The sequence below is a fragment of the Silurus aristotelis genome, assembly GCF_946808225.1.
Source record: "Silurus aristotelis genome assembly, chromosome: 16".
NCBI lineage: Eukaryota > Metazoa > Chordata > Actinopteri > Siluriformes > Siluridae > Silurus > Silurus aristotelis.
Window position 1 is genome coordinate 3,142,869 of NC_139589.1, and position 21,959 is coordinate 3,164,827.

Below are 21,959 nucleotides of genomic sequence, written 5' to 3' on the forward strand. Positions count from 1 at the left end.
TATAAATTATATAATATTGAATATGCCTGTATACACAATAGAGTATTTATTGGCATTCATTTTACCAGAAGGGTTTTTATACCAAATGGTGATGCCAGTAATAATGTCTGAAAAGTAGAATTATAGTTGGAGGATTTATTATTATTTGCTAGAATACTTTTATTTGATTTGGAGTGAGTTGAGACAGCCTCCACAAGTTGTGTAAAACATGGTGGTCCACATTAGATCACATCAATCTGTGTGTGGTTTAAACACATGCCTCAATCAAGAGAAAAAGACTAAAGGAAAATCAGATTTTCTGAAAGTAGTTCAAACATCTTTAGTATCACAAATTCTGCACAAAAATGCACAAATTGCAATATCTTTACCACTGAATATTACTGATTTATACATTTTATAATGTTGAAGGGACCAATCTTTTTTATGTTTTTGACAAATATAAACCAGTTTTTCGTTAAGTTCCTTTCTTTTCTCAATGCTGCTAATTCATATGGCACATGTATATCAATACATATATAGTTACTATTTTGCCTAGCGGTCAAATATAGGAACTGCAACATGAAATACTAACGTCTCACTGGGGCAGGAATCACTCTGCCCCATGCTGGCTTTATTCCAGTAGCAGCAGATCCTACTTAAAAGGTAATGAGTCATTTCAGACTGTTTGTCTGTGATGTTTTAATCTGTGTCTGGAAAAAAGTACAGTGCTTTTAACAATGGGCATTGTAATTTTCACCTTCTTTGTTTGGATGGTCAGAGAGCACACTAGTTAAAGCTACCAAACCACATCTGTAGCAAACTACACAAGCTCAAATATATTATATGTGGATATAATAGCTGGGGTTTTTTATTCATTCCACAATGATTGAAAGATTAAGAAGCAATTTATTTAGTCAGACTTACAAGGACATTTACAAGACAGACTCTTCGAGAAAAGCTGGACGTTGTGATGAAAGTTTGGCCATAACAGTTCAAAACAGCTGTAAACTTATGACCCAGTTATACTTTTGTAGAATTTGCACAAAAACACACAATTTGTCTTCATCTTAAATACCCAAGAAAAAAACGCAATTCACAGAAAAAAAAATGCACAAAAACCTCAGGGTCATTTTATGAGGTTAATTTTGATGCTTTTGCTAGAGATGATGTATGCGGGAAGTGCAGCTGTGCCTACAGTGAAAGGAGACATGTTGAATTGTGTTCATTGGGTTCCTTGTTTTAGTAATGCCATTCTCACTGTTTGAGATTTCTGTTTTTGATGCAGTGTCTCTGTTATTTCTGTAAAATATTGATGGTTTCTATAGACGTGGCGTCATAATAATATTATCAAGAGGTGGATTGATTCAGGTAGGACATCACTAAAGGCCTAGGTATCAGGTATCAGGTCTTTACTTTAGTCTGCGGGCCAAGTAACACCTTTTGATTCCTGAGTCGATTCTTTGAACGAGTCATTCGTGGAGTCGCGGCGGGACCGTGCGCGGTGAGGAGGACAGCTGCGGCTCCTGAACCTGAGAAACAATAAACACCAAACAGGTCAGTAACTTACTCTTTAAAGACATATTGCGTTTCTCAAATGTGCAAAATGTCCTGTTTTTGTGGTATTTGAAGTGCTGTCGGTGTTGGTTGAAGGTGACGTGGAGCGTTATGAATGAAGTTCTCGTTCTCCTCCCGTTCTCTGGCTTCCATCCTTGCAAGCTCATCATTATCGGGATGAACCAGTCTTCTGGATTGCTTTACAATTCAGAAATTGTGCTCATTTGCTTTCCAAACTAATAAGCTTATGCACATGCAGAGATCAAAGGAGTATTTTTTTTATATAAAATATGGATCTAACACTGGTATAAATCTTTAGTCTGGCTTTAAATCATGTTTTTTGCAAAACCACATTAGATTCATATTTTATTACAAATGCTTTTGTGTAGGCTCGACCTTACTTACTTTTCTTGTAATTTCCATAACCATGGAACCCTCTCCCTCACCAACAGCTTTATTCCCTGTGCATCATCTTATTACTTCAAACATTTCTGGACTTAGTCCTTACCATTTCTGGATTAAAATGCAATCCATTGTTGCTATATTTCACAATACCTCATGCACTGAGATATAATCAGACTCCTCCATAGTAATTGTAGTAATTGTAACAGTCTTGCTTACATAACTGTGGCCTGCATTTCAGAGAAACAAATGCTTGCAAACACTGTCCATGAGTACAATTGTTATAATTTGTGAGGCAGAAGTAGAATGATTGCTCCTCTTTGTGGAGTTCTTGGAAGCTGGAAGACAAGGGTTTGGTCGGATGGGGTAAGATGGGGAGAGTGGGATGTGGCTTCTGTTTCTGTGATGGATCTCCCAGCAGAACATTCTTTGCCAACTATAATGAAGAACAGATGTGCTGCTGAAACACCAGCATTGAGAGAACGAATGGGAGACTTTGTGTGTGTGTGTGTGTGTGTGTGTGTGTGTGTGTGTGTGTGTGTGTGTGTGTGTGTGTGTGTGCGTGCGTGTGCACATTGGAAAATCTTGCAAAGACACCCTTTTGACATTCTTCCTAAATAAATGATCAGAAGCAAGGTTAATACAAGAGCAAGAGTTTTCCTAATTTTTTTAAGACGTGCACACACACCTCATGACTAACCAATGACTCTTTATTTTTTATATATAATAATTTTTTTTAAGTATAACAATATTTTGTGTTCTACATAAATTGTGCATGCAAGAACACACTTTTTACAATTTACAGAGAACAGTACTGATTCATAAAAAAAATTGCTAAATGATATAAATATAAATGTACTAATATAGTAATTATATTGCTAAATATAATTATATAATGATATAATTAATACATACTAGTAGCATAATAGGAGCTATATTATATCGCTCTCAGTACAGCACGTGGCGTCAGTGATTCGCCTCTAGAGGTCGCTCGCGTCATGGCAGCGGACCTTTTCAGCCGCTTCATCAATGGACGTTACTCGAAAAAACAATCAGTATCGATTTTTGCCGATAAAAGCAATAAAGAAAACTATCGGTGACAATTAATTGGCAAAACCGATTAATCAGTCGACCTCTAACTTGTACCCATATTATTGGTGATATTTTCATGTCTTTTTTAGATTTTTATTTAACAATTTACTGACCTAATGAACTGCTGGTCTGGATTTGCTTTGCCCAAGCAAGCATTTGAGATGTAATGCATGAAATACAGACTCCACCTGAAGCCTCCAGCCAGAGGCCAGGAACATCTGGCAGATGGATCTGCTGTAGCTTTTAAGCCATCTGCTTGCTGTGAATTAGCTGTGAATGTGCTTCTGTCACACATGTACATTACATTACAATACATTCTTTCTTCACATATCCTTGTAATGCTAGGAAGCTGGGGGGGTCAGAGCACAGGGTCAGCCATGATAGGGCTTGAACCCCTGACCTTCTGATCACTAACCTAGAGCCTTAACCAATAACCCTGAAGTGCAGTGCTTAAAATGAATGTTGAACCTGTGTGTCATCTAAGAGATGTGATTATAAATATATTTCTACATGTAGCATTTCTTCACGTCATTCACAATGATGAAGATCATCTTGCTGCCGTGTTTATGGGGTCTTCTCTCCTTCTCACTTGCTCAGCTGGTAGGTCTTATCTTACTTATCCCTCTTCAGATCTCACTCTTATCTCCAACATGTGCTGTCTTCTAACCTTGTTACTGGTCTTTCAGTCAGACTCACAGGAAGGTGGAGCTGAGGAGGAGGCAGTTGACCTCTTTACTACACCTCGCACCAAACTCGGTGCCGCAACCTCGGACTTCGGCTACAACCTGTTCCGTTCTCTGGCTGCTCGCGACCCTAAGGCCAGTGTCCTCCTTTCTCCTATGAGCATTTCAGCTGTCTTCACACAACTCTCCATGGGTAAGCCTTGTAGCATCAGGTCCCTCTAGGAGACATTATACTTATCAGCTGTTTAATACTGATGTTTTAAGTTCTTTGGTCTGATCTTATTTTTGAAGGGCCAGTGTAGGTGATTTTTTTTTTTCTTTTAAGCAAACAATCATTACATGGTCAGGAGGCAAACGGGCAAAATGATCTATGCTGTCCGGGTAGGAGATAAGAAAAAAAGAACTTGTTTTTTATACTTGTTACATGTACTTTACAGCACAGTGAAATTATTTCTTTGCATGTCCCAAAGATGTTAGAAAGCTGAGTTCAGAGCACAGGGTCAGATATTTTGCAGCCCTCCTGGAGCACAAAGGGTTAAGGGCCTTGCTCAAGGTCCCCAAGAGTGGTAGCTTGACAATACCAGGGCTTGAACTTTCTGATTAGTTATCAAGAGTCCTCACCACTGAGCTACCACTTACCCATTGCTAGCTAATTATGGGCATCTGTGAGCTCATGTATGTGGAAGAAGGCAGCTTGCACGTTTCTTCAAGTTTGTTCTGCTGTCCTGTGGTGCACCAATTTGAAGATGTTCACCGGCTGGCTTCAATCCGGGTTGAAGCTGTTGTTTAATGCCTGAGAAATGACAAATAAAGGAAAAAATGGGAAACTATTGTATGTGAAATGCACAGTGCGATACTGGTCCTTTGCGGATAAGATTGGACGACCTTGACCATGTTATCAGTGATGCATCATCTGAACAGTGAATGTAGCTAATGCCTGAATCTGAGCAAACAAAGTAAACCACTATGGCAACACAAGAAATGACAGAAAGGGAGGGGTATGGATATGACAGAGATAATGACAGTAGTCCGTTTAGTACTCTATGTATTCTGCATGTACACCTGATGGTTTCAGGAGCGTCTGAGCGCACAGTAAAGCTGCTCCACCGGATCCTGCGCTATCACAATCTCAATGACGCACAACTTCATCACACTCTAAAAGACCTGCTCGCGTACCTTCGAGCTCCAGCAAAAGGCTTCAGCTCTGTACAGCGTCTTCTCATTGGAAAGAGTGAGTGTACTACAGCTGTTTGATTCCAGATACAATGTGTTTTTTTGCACTATATCTAAATATACAATCCTGTTTTATTTATCTCTGGAAGGATTACGCCCTGACTTGGAGTACTTGAAGAGTGTAGAGAAACAGTTCGGGGAAGGACCCCAGACTATCATGGGTGGGGCTCGGGAAATGAAGCCTGTGAATGATTGGTTCAAACAGCACACAGGGGGCAAAGTGGACCGTGTCCTTGGAGCCGCCCTTCCTCGTAATCCAGCGGTGGTGCCAGTGGGAGCGGCTTATTTCAAAGGTTGGTGAATTTCTTTCCATTTAACAGCTTAGCCATGATATAAATGATACGCAAAATAGATAAAAGTTTGTGGACACCTAAACATAAGATTGGTATGTGATTGTTTTTGAACATCCAATCCCACGTTTGGTCCTCTTTTGCTCTTATAATTCCATCCAATTTTCAGGGAAGACGTTCCACCAGGTACTGATGTAGGTGAGGTTAAGGGGCCTGGGGTGCAGTCAGCGTTCACATTCACCCCAAAGGTTTTTCAATAGGTTTAAAGCTCTATAGCAGAAGCTCTTCCACTTCAAACCATGTAAGCTATATCGACATGAAGCTGGCTTTTTGCACAGGGGCATTGTCATGATGGTACAGGTTTGGGTCTCCTAGATCAAGTGAAGGGTAAATTTAGTGTTACCACATCCAAAGATATTCTATACAATTGTGTGCCTCCAACTTTCTGGTAACAGTTTGGGAAAGAAGCACATATGGCTGGAAAAGTCAGGTGTCCCAATACGTTTGTCCATTTATATATATACAGAATAGAAAATATAGATAGATTTCTATAGATAGAAAAAAATCACAGTGATTTAAATAATAAAATACAAATGTGATTGGATTATAGGAAAGTGGATCACCAGGTTCAGCCAGGTTGGTAAGAAGGAGAAGTTCCAGTTGGATGAAGAAGCCTCAACTACCACTGACACGATCAAGCAGGATAATTACCCAGTCAAACTTGGCATTGACTCAGACCTCGGCTGCACGGTAAAAAAAAAAAAAAGAAAAAGCACTATAATTCTGTAAAGAAAGCTAAATATTGATAAGGGTTTTTTTTTTTTTGGCATTTTGGCTATTTCAGGGTACCACCATTAAATACTATTTCAAAGTCAAACTACTAAGAACCCACAGAAACAGATATTAGAAATTCTATTATAGTATTCACACACACTAGATTAGCTTTCACTCGCTTGTGGAATGAAAACCTGCGCTTTGTGGAAAAGATTGGACAACCCGCTTGTTTACTTATTATGACCGTACAAAGATTGTCACTCAGTTTGAACACATTTTAATGCTCATGAGTGTTGATGGGATGGAAAAATATGTCATGAGGCTATTTACTTAAATCACGCTTTTTACTGAATTTGTACCATAATAGATCAGAGGTGCCCGAACTTCTTCCTATAAGGGGCCAAAAATCAAACCCGATTGAGTTTGAAATGTTCTTGCCATCAAAAGCTGAAGAATGTTTTGTTTCATAATGATGAAAAAAAACTGTGTACTTAGTTTGAAGTACAATTAAATGAGAAGAAGTCATTCATGTTATAAATGGCCTTGTAGCTCTTCCTGGATTGAAGGATGTTAAACAGTTTGTGATTCAGTTCAGCAGCTTGATATGAGGGATTTAGAAGCTGATTGGCAGGATTTTTTTCGTTTCTCCAATTTTTGCCTCTCATCACTGCAGTATATTTTACATATCTGTCTGTACATATACTTTTGTTTAAAGATGCTTATTAGATTCAATCCTGATTATTTGCACATAAAATGACATTGGCAACCCTGTTATCAACCTGTACTGCATTGAAAATGCTTCTATAGTAAGAATGGGGCAGTGTAATTCCCGCCCCAATGGCCCTTGATTAGCGCTCATTTACATTCTAAATATTTTGACAACTGGGTAAAATAATAAGAACCCCAGGGAGCTGCCTGGTGTAGTAAGCGAGCCATGAGTGTGCTGTAGAGTATGTAAAATACCAAAGCTTTAATGAATCTTTACTAACACACTGTATTTTCGGTCTGTCTTATTTTCCAACCACAGATAGCACAAGTCCCAATGGAGGATGGCATAAGCATGTACTTTTTCCTCCCAGATGAAGTGACTAAGAACTTGACTCTGATCGAGGAAGCTCTGACAGCTGAGTTTGTGCAGGACCTGGCCAACACTCTCCACTCAGTCCAGGTTCGGCTCACACTTCCTGTGCTCAAACTGGTGTATAGCACAGAGCTCTTGGGTCCTCTCTCTGACATAGGTAAGATCATTAATTTTTTTTTTTAGATTAAAACAAATATGGTTTGGAACAACTTTCTGCTATAGTAAAACGTTATGTATCTGAACCGTATTTTTCCCCTCTTTGTGGTATTGTAGTATTTTTTTTATTTAATGTCCCTCTTTCTGTTTTTTGCACCCTTTTCTTGCCTTCCTTACTTCAAGGCTTATCTGAATGGCTGAATGACCCAGAGCTGACCAAAATCACAGCCCAGCCAGTGAAGCTAACTACAGTCCGTCACAAGGTTGTCATGGAGACGGCGCCCGAGGGTAGCCAGTATCCCAGCACTAACACGCCTCAAAGCGGCCATTCGCTGGCTCTTTCTTACCACGTGAACCGCCCATTCATCTTCCTAGTTCGTGACGAGCCATCAGGCGCGCTTCTGTTCATCGGAAAGGTACTCAACCCACGTGACCTGGCGAGTGTATGAGAGCAGCCTACATGCATGCGCACAGATATATAATGATATGCGTCGCAAATTCCACGGAGCTTCTATACTAACACCAGGCTTTTGACAGACAAGTCAAGCCGAGTTTAAGCAAAGCTTTAAAAAAAACAAACACACAAAACGAACATGCAGTAATGAACATGAACGTTCTCCTGAAATAAAAGGAAAAACCAATGAATATAAGTCTGTATATTTAATACTAAAGCCAGGAATATGCACATAAGTCCCAGAGATATGATCTTCATATGACCTTTGCTAGCAAAAAATGAATAGATTTGGTTTATATATGCATTACAGTCATATATACATAATACTTTAGTGCTTGTGAAACATTTTGCCCAAACAGCAAACATATCAGATTAACTGCGCATTTGAATGGTCCAGATAGGAAGCGTTTCGAAATCTGCATTTGAGTTCTTTGCTGATTATTTTCAATTAAACCTTACGCATGCATGACTTTTTTTTTTTTAGCAATACTGTTTGTATATTTACCAGCAGAACTAATCTGAATTTGTATATTAAGATAAATAAAAAAAGATTAAAAAAACATCTGGTGGGTTTGATGTTCTTTGGCCTGTTCATGGTCATTTTTGCCTTGTAATAAAAAACAGGGATATGAAGAAAGAGATGTTTAAGCGATGCTGCTCTCTGCGGTTTCTTTGTGCATTCAATTCCTAAACAACTTTCTGTCCTGAGGGGTCTCTTTTAGAAGATGTGAGTAAACTTGAGTGAAGGAGAAGTGCCAGGTTTTTAAATGTTCTCCGACAAGTAAACGCCGCTCCGAATTCCAGCACCAGAGCTGCTGTATTTGTTCAAACACATATTTTAAATGTGTAACGAATATATAATTCAGATATATAATTCAACTATCTCTTTGCAGTATCATAATTTTTTTTTTCTTGTAAAGCTTTATTTTTGACTCCTTTTTGTTTTCTTCTATCATTTGCATTTATGGCTTTTTGGCAGATGCTCTTACTCAGAGAGACGTACAATTAATCTTATTTACAGTATACAATCGAACTGTTGAGGGTTAAGGGCCTTGTTCAAGGGCCTGGAAGTGGCAGATTGGTGGTCCTAGGATTTGAACTCATGCCCTTCTGATCAAAAGTCCAGCAGCTTAACCACTGCCCCTACACCACGGCTTATCTGATTGGCTGAATGATCTACTAAGAGCTAAAAAGTAAACACTGTTTCAAATTCTCATTTAGCCCAAAAAGCTTCAACCTGAAGAAATATAAATCCTTTTTTCTAAAAAAATCACATACCAAACCAATATTTTTTCCATCAAAATGAGAAATAAATCCCAAAATAAAACCAGACTTCGGACTTGCTGCCGATCGCATCGTTTCCATCAAGAAATTCCAACAACAGCAACTAACTAACTAATTAACAAATTGAAGGTTTTCGATTAAAGCAGTTTGAGAAGAAATTTTGCCCTTTGTGAAGGAGAGCTGTGATGATCACGACGTATCAGTTGGTTTTAAGACAAAAAAAAACAAAAAGTAAACCCTAGTTCGGCCAAATCAGAATGTGTTTTTTTTCCCAGGCAGGCCTGGAACGGTGTTTGTTCTGGAAAAGGTTTGTTCTGGAATCTTTTATCGTGTGCAGAGTGTGCGGAAAATTCATCCCAGCTCTGCAGATTGAGCAAACAAGCAGAGCTGTTTCAGGGGTAAAACTTGACTGAATTTTTTTTATTTTAACTGCTATTCAAAAGCACACACACAAAAAGCAGAACAACAAAAAGTGATTAAACAGTAATAAAGTAATAAACAATTCTGCATTCCGAATCAGAGAGTTCTTAGTACTTAGTACAGAGAGTAGGGATGTGATGCATCGATTTTCAAAAAGTGTGCATCAGTTACAAGTTGGCATTTGTATCACGATGCATTGTTTTTAACATATTTGCATTGGTAAAAAAAAATATTTATTTATAAATAATTATTAGTAGATGCACTATACTCTTATTTTTATAAAGGGACCAAACATTTGTGAACAATATTTTCTATGCAGATTGATTTCTTCTCGCTAAACTGTTTCTCGAGTGTGTTCCCTTTTATGGTATTTTTATACCATATATATATTTATTCCATTCCAGAATCCAATGCCCTTAAAACTATGCTACCACCATCCATAACATGCTATTCAGAAGCCTTCACACATCACTTTGGTTCAATGAGACCAGATGTTTGCTCACCATCCGTGTGTTTAAAAAAAAATCTGAATCGAAGAAACATTCACTATATTTCGTGTAAGATATAAAGTCATCAACACTTTGGGTTGTTTTTGTTGGTGTGGGTAAATGCAATCAAATTCAATATTTTTAAAGAATGAACGTATCATGAGTCAAATCACTGCAACAAATGGACAAAAGTATTGGAACACCTGGTTTTTCCAGCTCTATGTGCTTCTTCCCCAACCTGTTAATTCAAATTTGGAGCCACACAATTGCATAGGACGCCTTCGGATGCAGTAGGATGACATGTTTCCTTCACTCTAACTAGAAGATACAAACCTGTTCCAGTATAAGAATGCCCCTGTGCACAAAGCAAATTCTATAAAGATACGCTTTACATGCGCTTGAGTGGAAGATCTCCTGCTATATCCAAAATCTAGTGGAACATCTTCCCAGATGTGGAATGGAATGTTGAAAAAACACATACCAATCGTATGCTTAGGTGTCCACAAACCTTTGTCCATATAATTGTATTTATTCTGTACATCAAACATCATCTTTAGATGTAAGCTCTGTGTACAGTGTATTTAAAACCCTTTAGTTAGAACACTGAGTAATCTCATGTATTTATCTTCCTATTTACATCATTATTCCCATCAGTGCATTTCGACTGTTGCTGTTCCTCTTTCAGGTGCACAGTTCAGGATTTCAATTCATTTAGAATTCAGATTCCATTTAGAATGATCGCATTGTCGTCACTCAAAATCACTCAAACCGAAACAGCAACAACTTCAGAATGAACTTCCTCAAACAGTCCATCTCTGGTAAAGTCACAGGAACAAGAAACAGCGTGCTGCATCTTAATATTTAGTTTCTCGTGGCAACAATAGGACTTTTTTAAATTTCCAGTACAAACTGCATCCAAATGCACACAAAAAAGCTGAATTTAAAAGTCATAGAACGGTAAGAAATAATTCTGTATTCTTGACCAGAGAGTTCTTTGTACAGAGTTTATATGGTAAGATTCAGAGATTTGCATCATTGCATCTGGATATTTATTTATATATAATTATTATTAGATGCGCTATACATTTAGAATTTGAAAAGTGACAAATCATTTGGGACCAATGTTTGATATGTAGATTGATAAACCGTTTCTCGAGCGCGTTCTCTCAGCACCGCTGCTGCTGCATGAATATGACGTCCTCATATAAAATACAGATTAACATGGCAGAGGTAGAGCTGCATCTTCCTAGAGACAGAACGGGGAACAAATAACGGGTTTTATCTAGAAGTCAGAAGTAAATTTGATGATAATACTTCGGGAAATTGATAATTTGCCTTCTGTCTGAATCTAAGAAATAAAAGCGAAAAGCTTTACTATATAGAATTGCACAGCATTATATATATTTTTTCATTGCGTCGTGTTGCATTAAATCGCATTGTGTTGAATCGAATGGAAATCGGATCACACTGCATCATAATAGGGGGGAATCGCATCGCATATCTTTAATATATCTTTAATATCTTTAATGTATCGCATCTTTGGTTAGGAATTGAGATGTGAATCGCATCGGCCTCAGTTATGGAGATGCACATCTCTAATACAGAGGATAGGGAACGGTTGGAAATGTTTGCATTGGTGTAATACCTTATAAGACCAGCATGTGTCGCCAAATGATGGGTTCTAGTCATACAGCTTGGTGAGATTCCCATACAGAACATAATGTAAAACATGTGGGACTTTTATTACCCCAGCTTTTATTACATCTCCAACAGTGTAATCTAAAGAGCAGAAGTCCAAAATTCTAAGAAATATGCTAATTTGTTGGTAAAACAGGTTTTGGGTAGAAAGTTGTGAAGATAAGGATTTTGTGAAAAGAAAGACTTGTGCTTCGTTGAGTTCTTGTTGTTTTTTTTGTAGTAAGATACACATTTGATAGGGGTATTTTTTTTCCCTGGTAGATGCCTGGAATCTAAACTAGAACTATCAGTTGGCTGGTAATGGCACACTGAATGCGATTGTGTAGGATCATGCTTAGGATCAATTATTGCTAACATCTTCCCGACAAGCACATGCATGTCTTTTACCAAAGCATCAGTGTATGTTCGATTGCAAAATATAAAATTGCATTCAGCTCAGGGTAACCAACACCATCCCCCTCAATCCCCCAAAACCCTCACCCTGGGCCCCCCCGCAGCACAAAGAAAAAATGTTGTTAGCTTGTGGTATTAAGTCACTGAGACACTGAAGAGGATTCTTTCCACACCAGCGTTTTTTGTCATCCAGTAGATTTCAAGGCACATACTGCCTCCGTCTGAACATTTTGCTGTTAAAACAGGAAGCCTCATTGTTAATTATGTCACAATGTCACAACAGTGAAGAGAAAAAAGGACAGGAAATGGATAAGGGTCAAACTGTCTCGAAGACATTTAGGTTTTTTGGGGTTTTTTTTTTTACACATTTTGTAAATAGTCAATTTATTTCATTTTTTGTTGTTCATTTTCCATTTATTTCATTTATTTGAATATTCTTTTTTAAAACTTGTTTAAATTAATGGCTTTAAAAAAATATTCTGTTATTTTTTTTAAACATTTGTCTGAATGCTTATCATTTTTTAAAGTTAACTATACATTTTTAAGGGATTATAAAAAAAAATTTCCAAGTTACAGAATGTAATTCTTAAGTTCTGTACAGTTGCTTTGAGACAGTGTCCATTGTGAACATGAATTTATAATTTTTTTCAGAATAATTTTTCCTTTATTCTGTAATTTCGTTTGACATTCTTCAACATTTGACTTTTTTTCATATTATTTTTTCGTTTTTTACATTTCTTTTTTATTTTTAATAAAAAGCATTATTTCTACTTGTATTTTTTTTTACAAATATATTAATGAATATTTTTAATAATGTGCTCAATATAAAACAGTGGTAACATCCAAATGTCTAAAACTGCTTTAAATTCAAAATCTGAATGATTAAATATAGAAAGATGTGCATTCAACATATTTGCGATATTTACCATGTTAACTTCTTGGTATATGAGCTCAGATTCTCTTTGAGCCTCAGCCTCCATTGAAGCACATGTTCAGTCGACACTGACGTATTTGCTTGAACAAAACCAGGATGTTCATGTTTCATACAAACTTGTAGAGTCCACAAAGAGCTTGCAAGTGCTGAAAAGTGGGACAAACCAAATACTGAAATTTTTCTAAATATTTCTAGGATACACACATTTTTAATGATCAGATTTTTCAATACGAATAAATCAGAACAGAATGTATGATGTTTTCTTTTCCAAAAACACACAAAAAAACAACAAAAAAGCACATTCCTTTCATTAGCTCTATTGTGCAATAGCACAAGCTCAGCTCATGTCCAACAACTTCCCGGATTTTCACATTTTCATGAGAATCTGCAGGACTGTGGTTTGAGGCATGTTGTTGGATCGATTGACCTCTATTCACATTTAGACAAACTTTCAGCTTTCACTTTCACAGTCCGTAGAACATGTGTGCGTCCATCTGTTTCCTATCAAACACCCGACTGATGTAAACTGTTTATAGTCTAATGAATATCTAAGCATACACGTTTCACTTTTGTTCATTGTGTGCTTTCTGCTATCTAACCCTCTTTATTAAAGTAAATAAAGCACATGAGATTTCACTTCTAGTTTTTACTGGAAAAGAAAGACCTTGGAATCAGGACTTTAGGGAATTAGGGAATTAGAGGGAATTATTTCCCTGATGTAATTTTGTGTGCTAAATGTTGGCGACAGAACAACAAGAAACAAGCACTTTCCTTTTTAGCTCCTCTGTAGTACTCCTACCAACCCCAAGATACTTAGTGATACTCCCATTCGCAAAACAAGAACTACTGTTTAAAACGTCCATATAAACAAATTCAACTAGTGTTTCAATACACATATATATATATTCAATACATCTACATTTTTATATGGACAAAAGTTTGTGGTTGGTATGTGCCTTTTTGAACATCCTATTCTACATTTATTTCTTGTTTGCTGTTATAATAAGCTCCACTCCTCTGGGAAAATGTTCCACTAGGTTATTTTATTTAGATTTGTCCTCATCTAGCCACAAGGGTGAGGGTAAAAACAGCCAGTAAAAAAAATCCCTTGCAAAGGTGTTCAATAGGGTTTCTATAGCAGGAGATCTTCCATTCGAACTCACTACTAGATGTTCCTGGTGCTGTTTTTTTGAACAGACGCATTGTCCTGCTGGAGTTCAAGTGAAAGAAAAATGTCATGCCACTGCATCTAAAGACATCCAATACAATTGTGTGCCTCAAACTTCTTTAGACAAGAACTACACCTGGGTGGTATTTTTAGTGCTCTATTACTTTTCTCAATTTAGTGTATATGTAGAAAACGCAATTATACAATCCCTTTCCTCCACTAATGTTAGTAAATATGTGCAAATAAGGCTATTAAAATCATCGTACAGTTCTTCATAGTTGCTTTGAAGTGTTTCTCAGATTCTCAGACCTCAAAACAACCTGTTTAAAATCCACAACATGTCGTCACTTGTGCGCATCATAAAAGCAATTTCCCGTTGCTTTGAACAAATTGTGAATGCTTTGGTACGTCAAGTGTCTGATGTTTCCTTCATTATCAACTGCTTATGTTCATGTTGATCAAAATATATTATAAAAGTTTGTATATTTTTTTTATAAAAATTATTATATAATGCGGCCCGGGTTTGATCCCCGGTCAGGGAACCAACCCCAGTCATTAGGGTTGCACAAGCCAGTGCACTCTTAGTGCCGGTCCCAAGCCCGGATAAATGGGGAGGGTTGTGTTAGGACGGGCCTCCAGCGTAAAAACGTGCCAAATCAAACATGCGGATCATAAATACGGATGATCCGCTGTGGCGACCCCTAATGGCCGAAAGAAAGTTTTATATTATACAGCGGGGAAAATAAGTATTTGACACATCAGCATTTTTATCAGTAAGGGGATTTCTAAGTGAGCTATTGACACAAAATTTTCACCAGACGTAGCCATCAAGCCAAATATTGAATTCATACAAAGAAATCAGACCATTTAAGTATACAAGTTGAGTCATAATAAATAAAGTGAAATGACACAGGGAAAAAGTATTAAACACATGAAGATAAGGTGCAAAATGGCATAAAAAGCCAGGAGATCACCTGAAATCTGTCAGTATTGAGAAAGAAACCCTGCCCCGTATCAGTAATAATTGATATCAGCTGCTTTAGTCCTAATTGATGGCCTATAAAGGCTTCTCATTACCCAGGAGGCACACAGGAAAGACTTCATCATGGATAAAAGCAAAGAACTCTCTCAAGATCTTCGTAATCTTATCGTTAAAAAGCATTTTGATGGGAATGGTTATAGGCGCATTTCCAGAATGCTGAATGTTCCTGTGAGCACTGTGGGGGCCATTATCCGTAAATGGAAAGAGCATCAGTTCACCGTAAACCGGCCACGATCAGGTGCTCCACGTAAGATCCCTGTCCGAGGAGTCCAAAGAATAATCAGGAGAGTTCGCCAAGAGCCAAGAACCACTCGGGCAGAACTTCAGCAAGACCTTGCATCAGCAGGTACTGTTGTTTCAAAGAAAACTTTAAGCAATGCGCTGAACCGCCATGGCATCCATGCACGCTCACCACGCAAGACTCCATTGCTATACAAAAAGCATGTTGAGGCTCGGTTAAAGTTTGCGAAAGAGCATTTGGAGAAGCCTGTGGATTATTGGGAGACTATAGTATGGTCAGATGGAAGCAAAATTGAACTTTTTGGCAGTCATTCTACACACCATGTTTGGAGAAGAAATGGCACTGCCCACCACCCCAAGAACACCATACCAACAGTTTGGGGCTGCTTTTCAGCAAGGGGTACTAACAGACTTCATATTATTGAAGGCAGGATGAATGGAGAAATGTACCGGGACATTCTGGATAAAATCCTGCTGCCATCTACCAGAAAGCTGTAAATGAAAAGAGGGTGAACATTTCAGCAAGACAATGATCCCAAACACAAGGCTAAAGAAACGATGAAGTGGTTTCAAAGAAAGAAAATCAAGTTGCTTGAATGGTCCAGTCAATCACCTGACCTAAATCCCATAGAAAATCTATGGAGAGAACTGAAGATCAAAGTTCATATAAGAGGCCCAAGGAACCTTCAAGATTTAAAGACCATTTGTGTGAAAGAATGGGCCAGAATCACTCCTGAGCAATGCAGAAGACTGGTCTCTCCATACAAGAGGCATCTAGAAGCTGTAATCACCAACAAAGGCTTTTCTACAAAGTATTAAATAAAGTGTGTTCAATACTTATTCCCTGTCCTTTCACTTTATTTATTATGACTCAACTTGTATACTTAAATGTTCTGATTTCTTTGTATGAATTCAATATTTGACTTGATGGCTACATCTGGTGGAAGTTTTTGTGTCAATAGCCCACTTAGAAATCCCCTTACTGATAAAAATGCTGATGTGTCATATACTTATTTTCCACGCTGTATATATTCACCTGAATAGTTTTAACCCCTAAAACATCTCGGCATCCGTTCATCAAGTCATTGAATGCAAAATGGTTAAACCGGTAGCCATAATCGGTCAAGTTTACATTTCTATTTTGTTTCAGAACCTCATTTACTGGTTTGCAAATATTAAGGATAATTCAAAAAATGCTACGAAGCATCTGAGAAAAACTGTAACTGTTTAACCTTTCGATATATAAATTTTCAATTCACATAAATACCTTGCTCTCATGGATATTAAACAACTGCTAACAGTTTTATCACACAGAAAATGAATTCATATGAGTGAATGATATGACGCATATTCCCAGTTATATTTTACTTTTCTCTTCAATTCACTTGAGTAGAAACGGACAAAATATTCCAACCATGACTTCCTGTTTCACAGGGAAATAAATGTGAAGAAACCCTAGGCCAGAGTCATTTTACACCAGGGCTAAGACCCATATATCTGAAAATATATTTTATTATCTAGCAGATGTTTTAGTCATCTGTCTACCCAAAGTACTAATATGTGTCTCGTTATCTTGGACAGTGAATGACTCTTAATAAAAAGGTATAGTTTAGTCTGTTCTTGCACAACACTGTACTTTCCATTAGCTCTTCAACCAACTTTTCATTTGACACAGATAACATTCCATCTGGTTTATTTTTTCTCAGGTTCGCTGGAAAATGTTCTGATAAAAAATAAATAAATAAATAAATAGGAGCCACAGCTGAATCCACTTCCACGAAATGAGTTCATCTTGATTGCTTCCTATCTGGCAGGAATGAAGATCTGTAGCTTCTTCAATTCTGAGGAAATAAAATGTTGAAGGAGAAATTACATTCATCCATGACACCACAATGTTTGGTAAAAGGTTTGTGGACACCTGACCACAAGATTGGTATGTGTTTTTTGTTTTTTTTTTATGTCCCATTCCATATTGAGTCCCCATTTGCTCTTATAATAAGCTCCACACTTCTAGGAAGATGTTCCACTAGATTCTGGAGTGTGCTTGTGGAGATTTGTGCTTTAGTGGTGGGCGCTCAGGGCCAGTAAAGCCTTCTCTGCTGGCCTAAACACTATCAGAAGCACTGACGTACATTCATAATATAAATTGAAATTTCTGTTCCATAAAATTGCATTAATTTGTTCTTTTCATTTTGTAGTGTTTCTCTTGGCTGCACTGCTTCCAGTACGTGTATGTGGATGTTAGATTTTTTTGTCCAATCAGATTTCAGCCTCTATGTGCTGCCATGTCAATCTAATCTGCCCAGGGTCTGCAAAGTCTATTCTGCTGGCTCTTTGGCCATATTGAATATTATCAATGAGTCTGTTTCTTTAACCAATCAGATTTCATATTTGCCTCACAGGGCAGCTAGCTGGCCCAGAATAGCGTCAGCATTTTTCCGTCCTCTGATTGGTTGGTCAGAGAGAAACTGTTACAGCCAAGTTCGACTGGCAAAACATGTCTGGAGCTCTGCACACATGAATACATCTGAGTTAGACTTTTTTATGCCTACGGAGGAAGAGAAGTGGATTTGACATCGTGAGGAGGTCGGCCAACCCTGAAGCTAGCTAGCTTGCCTCAGCCCGGGAAAGGGTTTGTTTAACACTTTCAGACCAGTGAATACGAGCATTACCACTGGATAACAGCCTATGAGGAGTGCTGTAAATTATTATATATATATATATATATATATATATATATATATATATATATATATATATATATATATATATATATATATATATATATATATATAAGGTTGGAGCTCTTTAGCAGATCTTCCAGTCCTACTCATGTCATGCAGATCATCATGGAGCTGGCTTTGTGCACAGAGGCATCCCCATGCTGGAACAGGTATGGGTTTCCAAGTTGAAGTGAAGGAAAAATTTCACGTAACCATAGACCATAATGAACTGATTTACAGGAACTTTGCTCACTGTTTATTAAGAAAGAACGTCACCCCAAACCACCTCTTCATCCACCAAAAAAAATCCCTATCCTCCCTAAGAGCAGCTGTTTTTTGTAGCAGTAACAGATGGTCATTAAATAGTTTCAAATGCAACAGTTAGGAGGATTATTTTAAAAAGTAGACATCGAATAAACGTGAGAAAAAACATTTTTATGACATACAATCACACTGAAATACAAAACACTCGCCCGAAGGCCAACAGAAACGTCTAATCAGTATAGATATTACATTTGTATTATATAAGTCACATTTGATTGGAACATGGCTGAATGTCAGTGAAAATCTTGAAAAACAAACAATTCACATTCTTTACTCATTTACAGCTTTGCAGTGTGATTTCACATCGACTGCAGATATTGAATTAGTGTTGGCGTTCACATATACGCATGAGCCACGTTAACTCCTGCTCAATTAACTTCTACCACCGTCTGATCGGCCGCTCATGTTTAATGTACTGTTTACAATCATGCATCTACAGCTCAGCTTCAGTTCACATCAAAGATCAGAATGAGGAGGGAATATGTGTTGAACATGCCATGATGGCCGTTTCATAAGTTGCTGAACTCATAGGATTTTTCATTCAACATTTGCACATCACAGACTGGTTATTTACAACTGCTCGAACTACTTTTTACAAACGTGGTAAGCAGAAAAACTGAAGATTTAAAGATGAATGAATTCCAGAAGAAAAAGACCTCATCGTCTCTCAGTAGCTTCGTCCCAAAACCCAGGAATTCGCTGCTACAAGGAGCACGGATTTGCCAAATCCGGACGAAGAACTTCAGTAGAAAGCTCAAACGATGAAGGAAGTACTGGTTAACCTTTGCTTATTCTAGCTTCAGTATGATTTCATTGAGCTGCATGAAAGAGAACCAGAAAATGTTCTCGTATTATCTGTAATTGGACTGCAAAAGTTTTTTTTTTTCCCCCAGATCCAAAAGTACATTTGTCACAGAATGTATAAAACTTCCTAAATATCCAAAAAAAAAATCCATATAGGAGCCAAACAAAATAGAATATAATTTCAGAGTACACATTTAAACTAGCTAAGTATAATCATATACATACACATTTTATATATATATATATATATATATATATATATATATATATATATATATATATATATATATATATATATATATATATATATATATATATATATATATATTAGTGTAGGTCAATATATGGAGTTAAGAAGAAAGTTACTTTTTTTTTTTTTTTTTTTTTTTTTACAAAGAAATTTAGAAAATCCTCAAAGATCCACATAATCCTCAGCTGAAATCTGTGTTCTTGATGTTCTCGTTCTCACAGACAGCCGATTAATGGCCAAAAAAAACCAACAGAAGCACCGAACCTGATGATACAATCAATTCAAAGTTCAAACAACCTCAGGGGAAAACGTTGAAACGACGCAGGTGGACAGTAAAGCAAGTAAAGAAAGAGTTATGAAGGGAAGAAGAGCGTTCAGACGATGTTTTTAATCATCAAGTCATGCCATGAACAAAATGTTTTGCTACTAGCTACTATTAGCATGAGAACATGGGTCTGAGCGTGTCTAATCACTCCGGATGTGTTTTTTTTCTTGTGCTAGTCAGCTTTTGATTGTCGTACAGTCTGACGTTGTGACAAATGAGGTTTTAAATTGTGAGCTGTTCATGTTATGTCATGCTCGTACAGTCTGACAAGCGACAATGGAAAGGACTATTAAAAATTGCACAATGTGCACCCGGGCTTACGTTTAGAATCGACGCTGTCTTTTTGTTTAGTAACACTTCAGTAACAGTCCCATTTCGCCTTCACATTTTTGGCCTTATCGAGGAAATCTTATATTTAAATTATCGCTCACAGTTTGGGGGATGGGGGGAGGGGGGAATGGGGGTTGTTTGCTTAAGAGCCCCGCCTGGGAAACTTGGTGGAGTTGAACCTCACTACCACTTCGCTTTTACATACTCGGCTGAATCTGCAAAGCTCATAAGACACCTTTGACATCTTTATAGTAGTAGAAAACAGCTGAACCTGCTCTCGATAGAACAGACACTTTCACTAAAGGCTCAGATAAAGAAAAAAAAAAGAAGATACATTGGTTTCACAGTGTGTAAGCGTGTTCAGCGTGTTCAGCATGTTTACACATGCAGATGCCTAATTGGCACAGCAGTGGAGTGGTGACGAGTTGGTTTTTTATGTTCGCTGGAAAAAAAAGAATATTAGATGTGTTTCTATATCTCACAGATGATGCCTATATACAGCAGTCTGTCACTGAATTCTTTTTTTCATATTCTGGATTGATCATAATGCCACCAAAAAACAAGTAATAAAGAATTTAAAAAATCCCTCAGTACTTCAGAGAGTTCCTCTCCCAGGTTTCCCAGTCCATCATTTTGGACATTTCAGTAAGTTCGGTTTCATGTCCTGCTTCTCGCTTGTGCCGCAGCTCTTCAATTGTTCGGGTTTCTTCCGCTGAGCTGCATCAGATCGTCTCAGGACCAGGAAGGAGAGGACGAAAAAGACCAGACCTCCAAACACGAAAAACGTCTGAAGTCCAAGAAATCTGAAATGTTTTAATTTCATTTCATAAATGTTTTTGTAATTTTAGAAAAAGCACATTTTTGAAAGCCGCTGCTTGTCCACTGTGTGACGGGTGATGATTGTGGAGAAGAAACTGGACTTACCTCTGTCTGAAATAATCCAAGTTATAATATTGGCAGGAAGTGTTTTTATTGCACTTTTTCCCCCACTGGATGCAGGTTGAATCAATGGCACTTCCATACAGGACAGGAGCCGGAAGAAACGCTGAGCAAAAACAAACAGCATCTTTATTTTCTTTTGCATTCTTTTACATTCCCTTTTTTCTTTCTCTTTCCTCAAATTCCTTTCTACCTTCTGTTTCCATTTCTTCTTTTTAATTTTTTTATCTTCTGTACTTCTTTCTTTCTTCTTTCTTTCTCAGTCCTTGTTTATCTTCTGTACTTCCTTCCCATTTTTTTTTCTTATTTCTTTATCTACTGTACTTCCATCCCTTCCTTCTTTCTTTCTCTTTTCCATTCCTTCTTTTTCCTTTTTTATATTTTGTATTATTTTCCTTCTTTCTTTTCCTTTATCTTCTGTATTCTTTCTTTCTTTCTTTCATTCTTTCTTTCTATTCCATTGCTTTCTTGTTTAATCTTCTTTACATTTTCCCTTTCTTTCTCTTTCATTCCTCCTTTATTCCTTCTTTTTCTTATATCTTCTATACTTTCTTCCCTTTCCATTCCTTCTTTCTTTTCCTTTATCAACTGTACTTCCTTCCCTTTCTTTTGTTTGCTTTTTTCTTTCTCTCTTTTCTATTTATTTCTTTTTTCTTTATCTTCTGTACTTCCTTTATTTTTTCTTTCTTTCTCCTTTATTTTGTATACATCATTCCCTTTCTTTCTTTCTTTCTTTCTTTCTTTCTTTCTTTCTTTCTTTCTTTCTTTCTTTCTTTCTTTCTTTCTTTCTTTCTTTCTTTCTTTCTTTCTTTCTTTCTTTCTTTCTTTCTTTCTTTCTTATCTTCTTTTCTAGAAAGGTCCAGAAACAGGCTTATTGCTGTTGTATCTGTTATTAGTAA

General features: G+C 37.2%; 2 protein-coding genes across 8 annotated transcripts in view; one reads left to right on the plus strand and one right to left on the minus strand.

The window, feature by feature from the left end:
* Positions 1–21,959, minus strand: part of slco2b1 (solute carrier organic anion transporter family, member 2B1) — a 60,325-nt gene that overhangs the window by 20,058 nt on the left and 18,308 nt on the right. For 6 of the 7 annotated variants that reach the window (XM_083564586.1, XM_083564583.1, XM_083564587.1 and 3 more), the window contains exons 14-15: positions 21,046–21,166; positions 19,883–20,924 (exon numbers count right to left, since the gene is read on the minus strand). In XM_083564586.1, coding sequence (XP_083420712.1) covers positions 20,750–20,924; positions 21,046–21,166 — 296 coding nt within the window. In that variant the 3' untranslated portion in view covers positions 19,883–20,749. Of the gene's footprint in view, positions 1–19,882; positions 20,925–21,045; positions 21,167–21,959 lie in introns of those variants that run through there. The other variant, XR_014537216.1, reaches the window with a different exon arrangement.
* serpinf1 (serpin peptidase inhibitor, clade F (alpha-2 antiplasmin, pigment epithelium derived factor), member 1) lies at positions 1,172–7,823 on the plus strand. The gene is made up of 9 exons (XM_083563777.1): positions 1,172–1,306; positions 1,398–1,533; positions 3,544–3,627; positions 3,714–3,903; positions 4,786–4,941; positions 5,033–5,236; positions 5,844–5,983; positions 7,035–7,245; positions 7,428–7,823. The coding sequence occupies exons 3-9, from the start codon at positions 3,565–3,567 to the stop codon at positions 7,691–7,693; spliced, it is 1,230 nt and encodes a 409-aa protein (XP_083419903.1). The 5' UTR covers positions 1,172–1,306; positions 1,398–1,533; positions 3,544–3,564; the 3' UTR covers positions 7,694–7,823.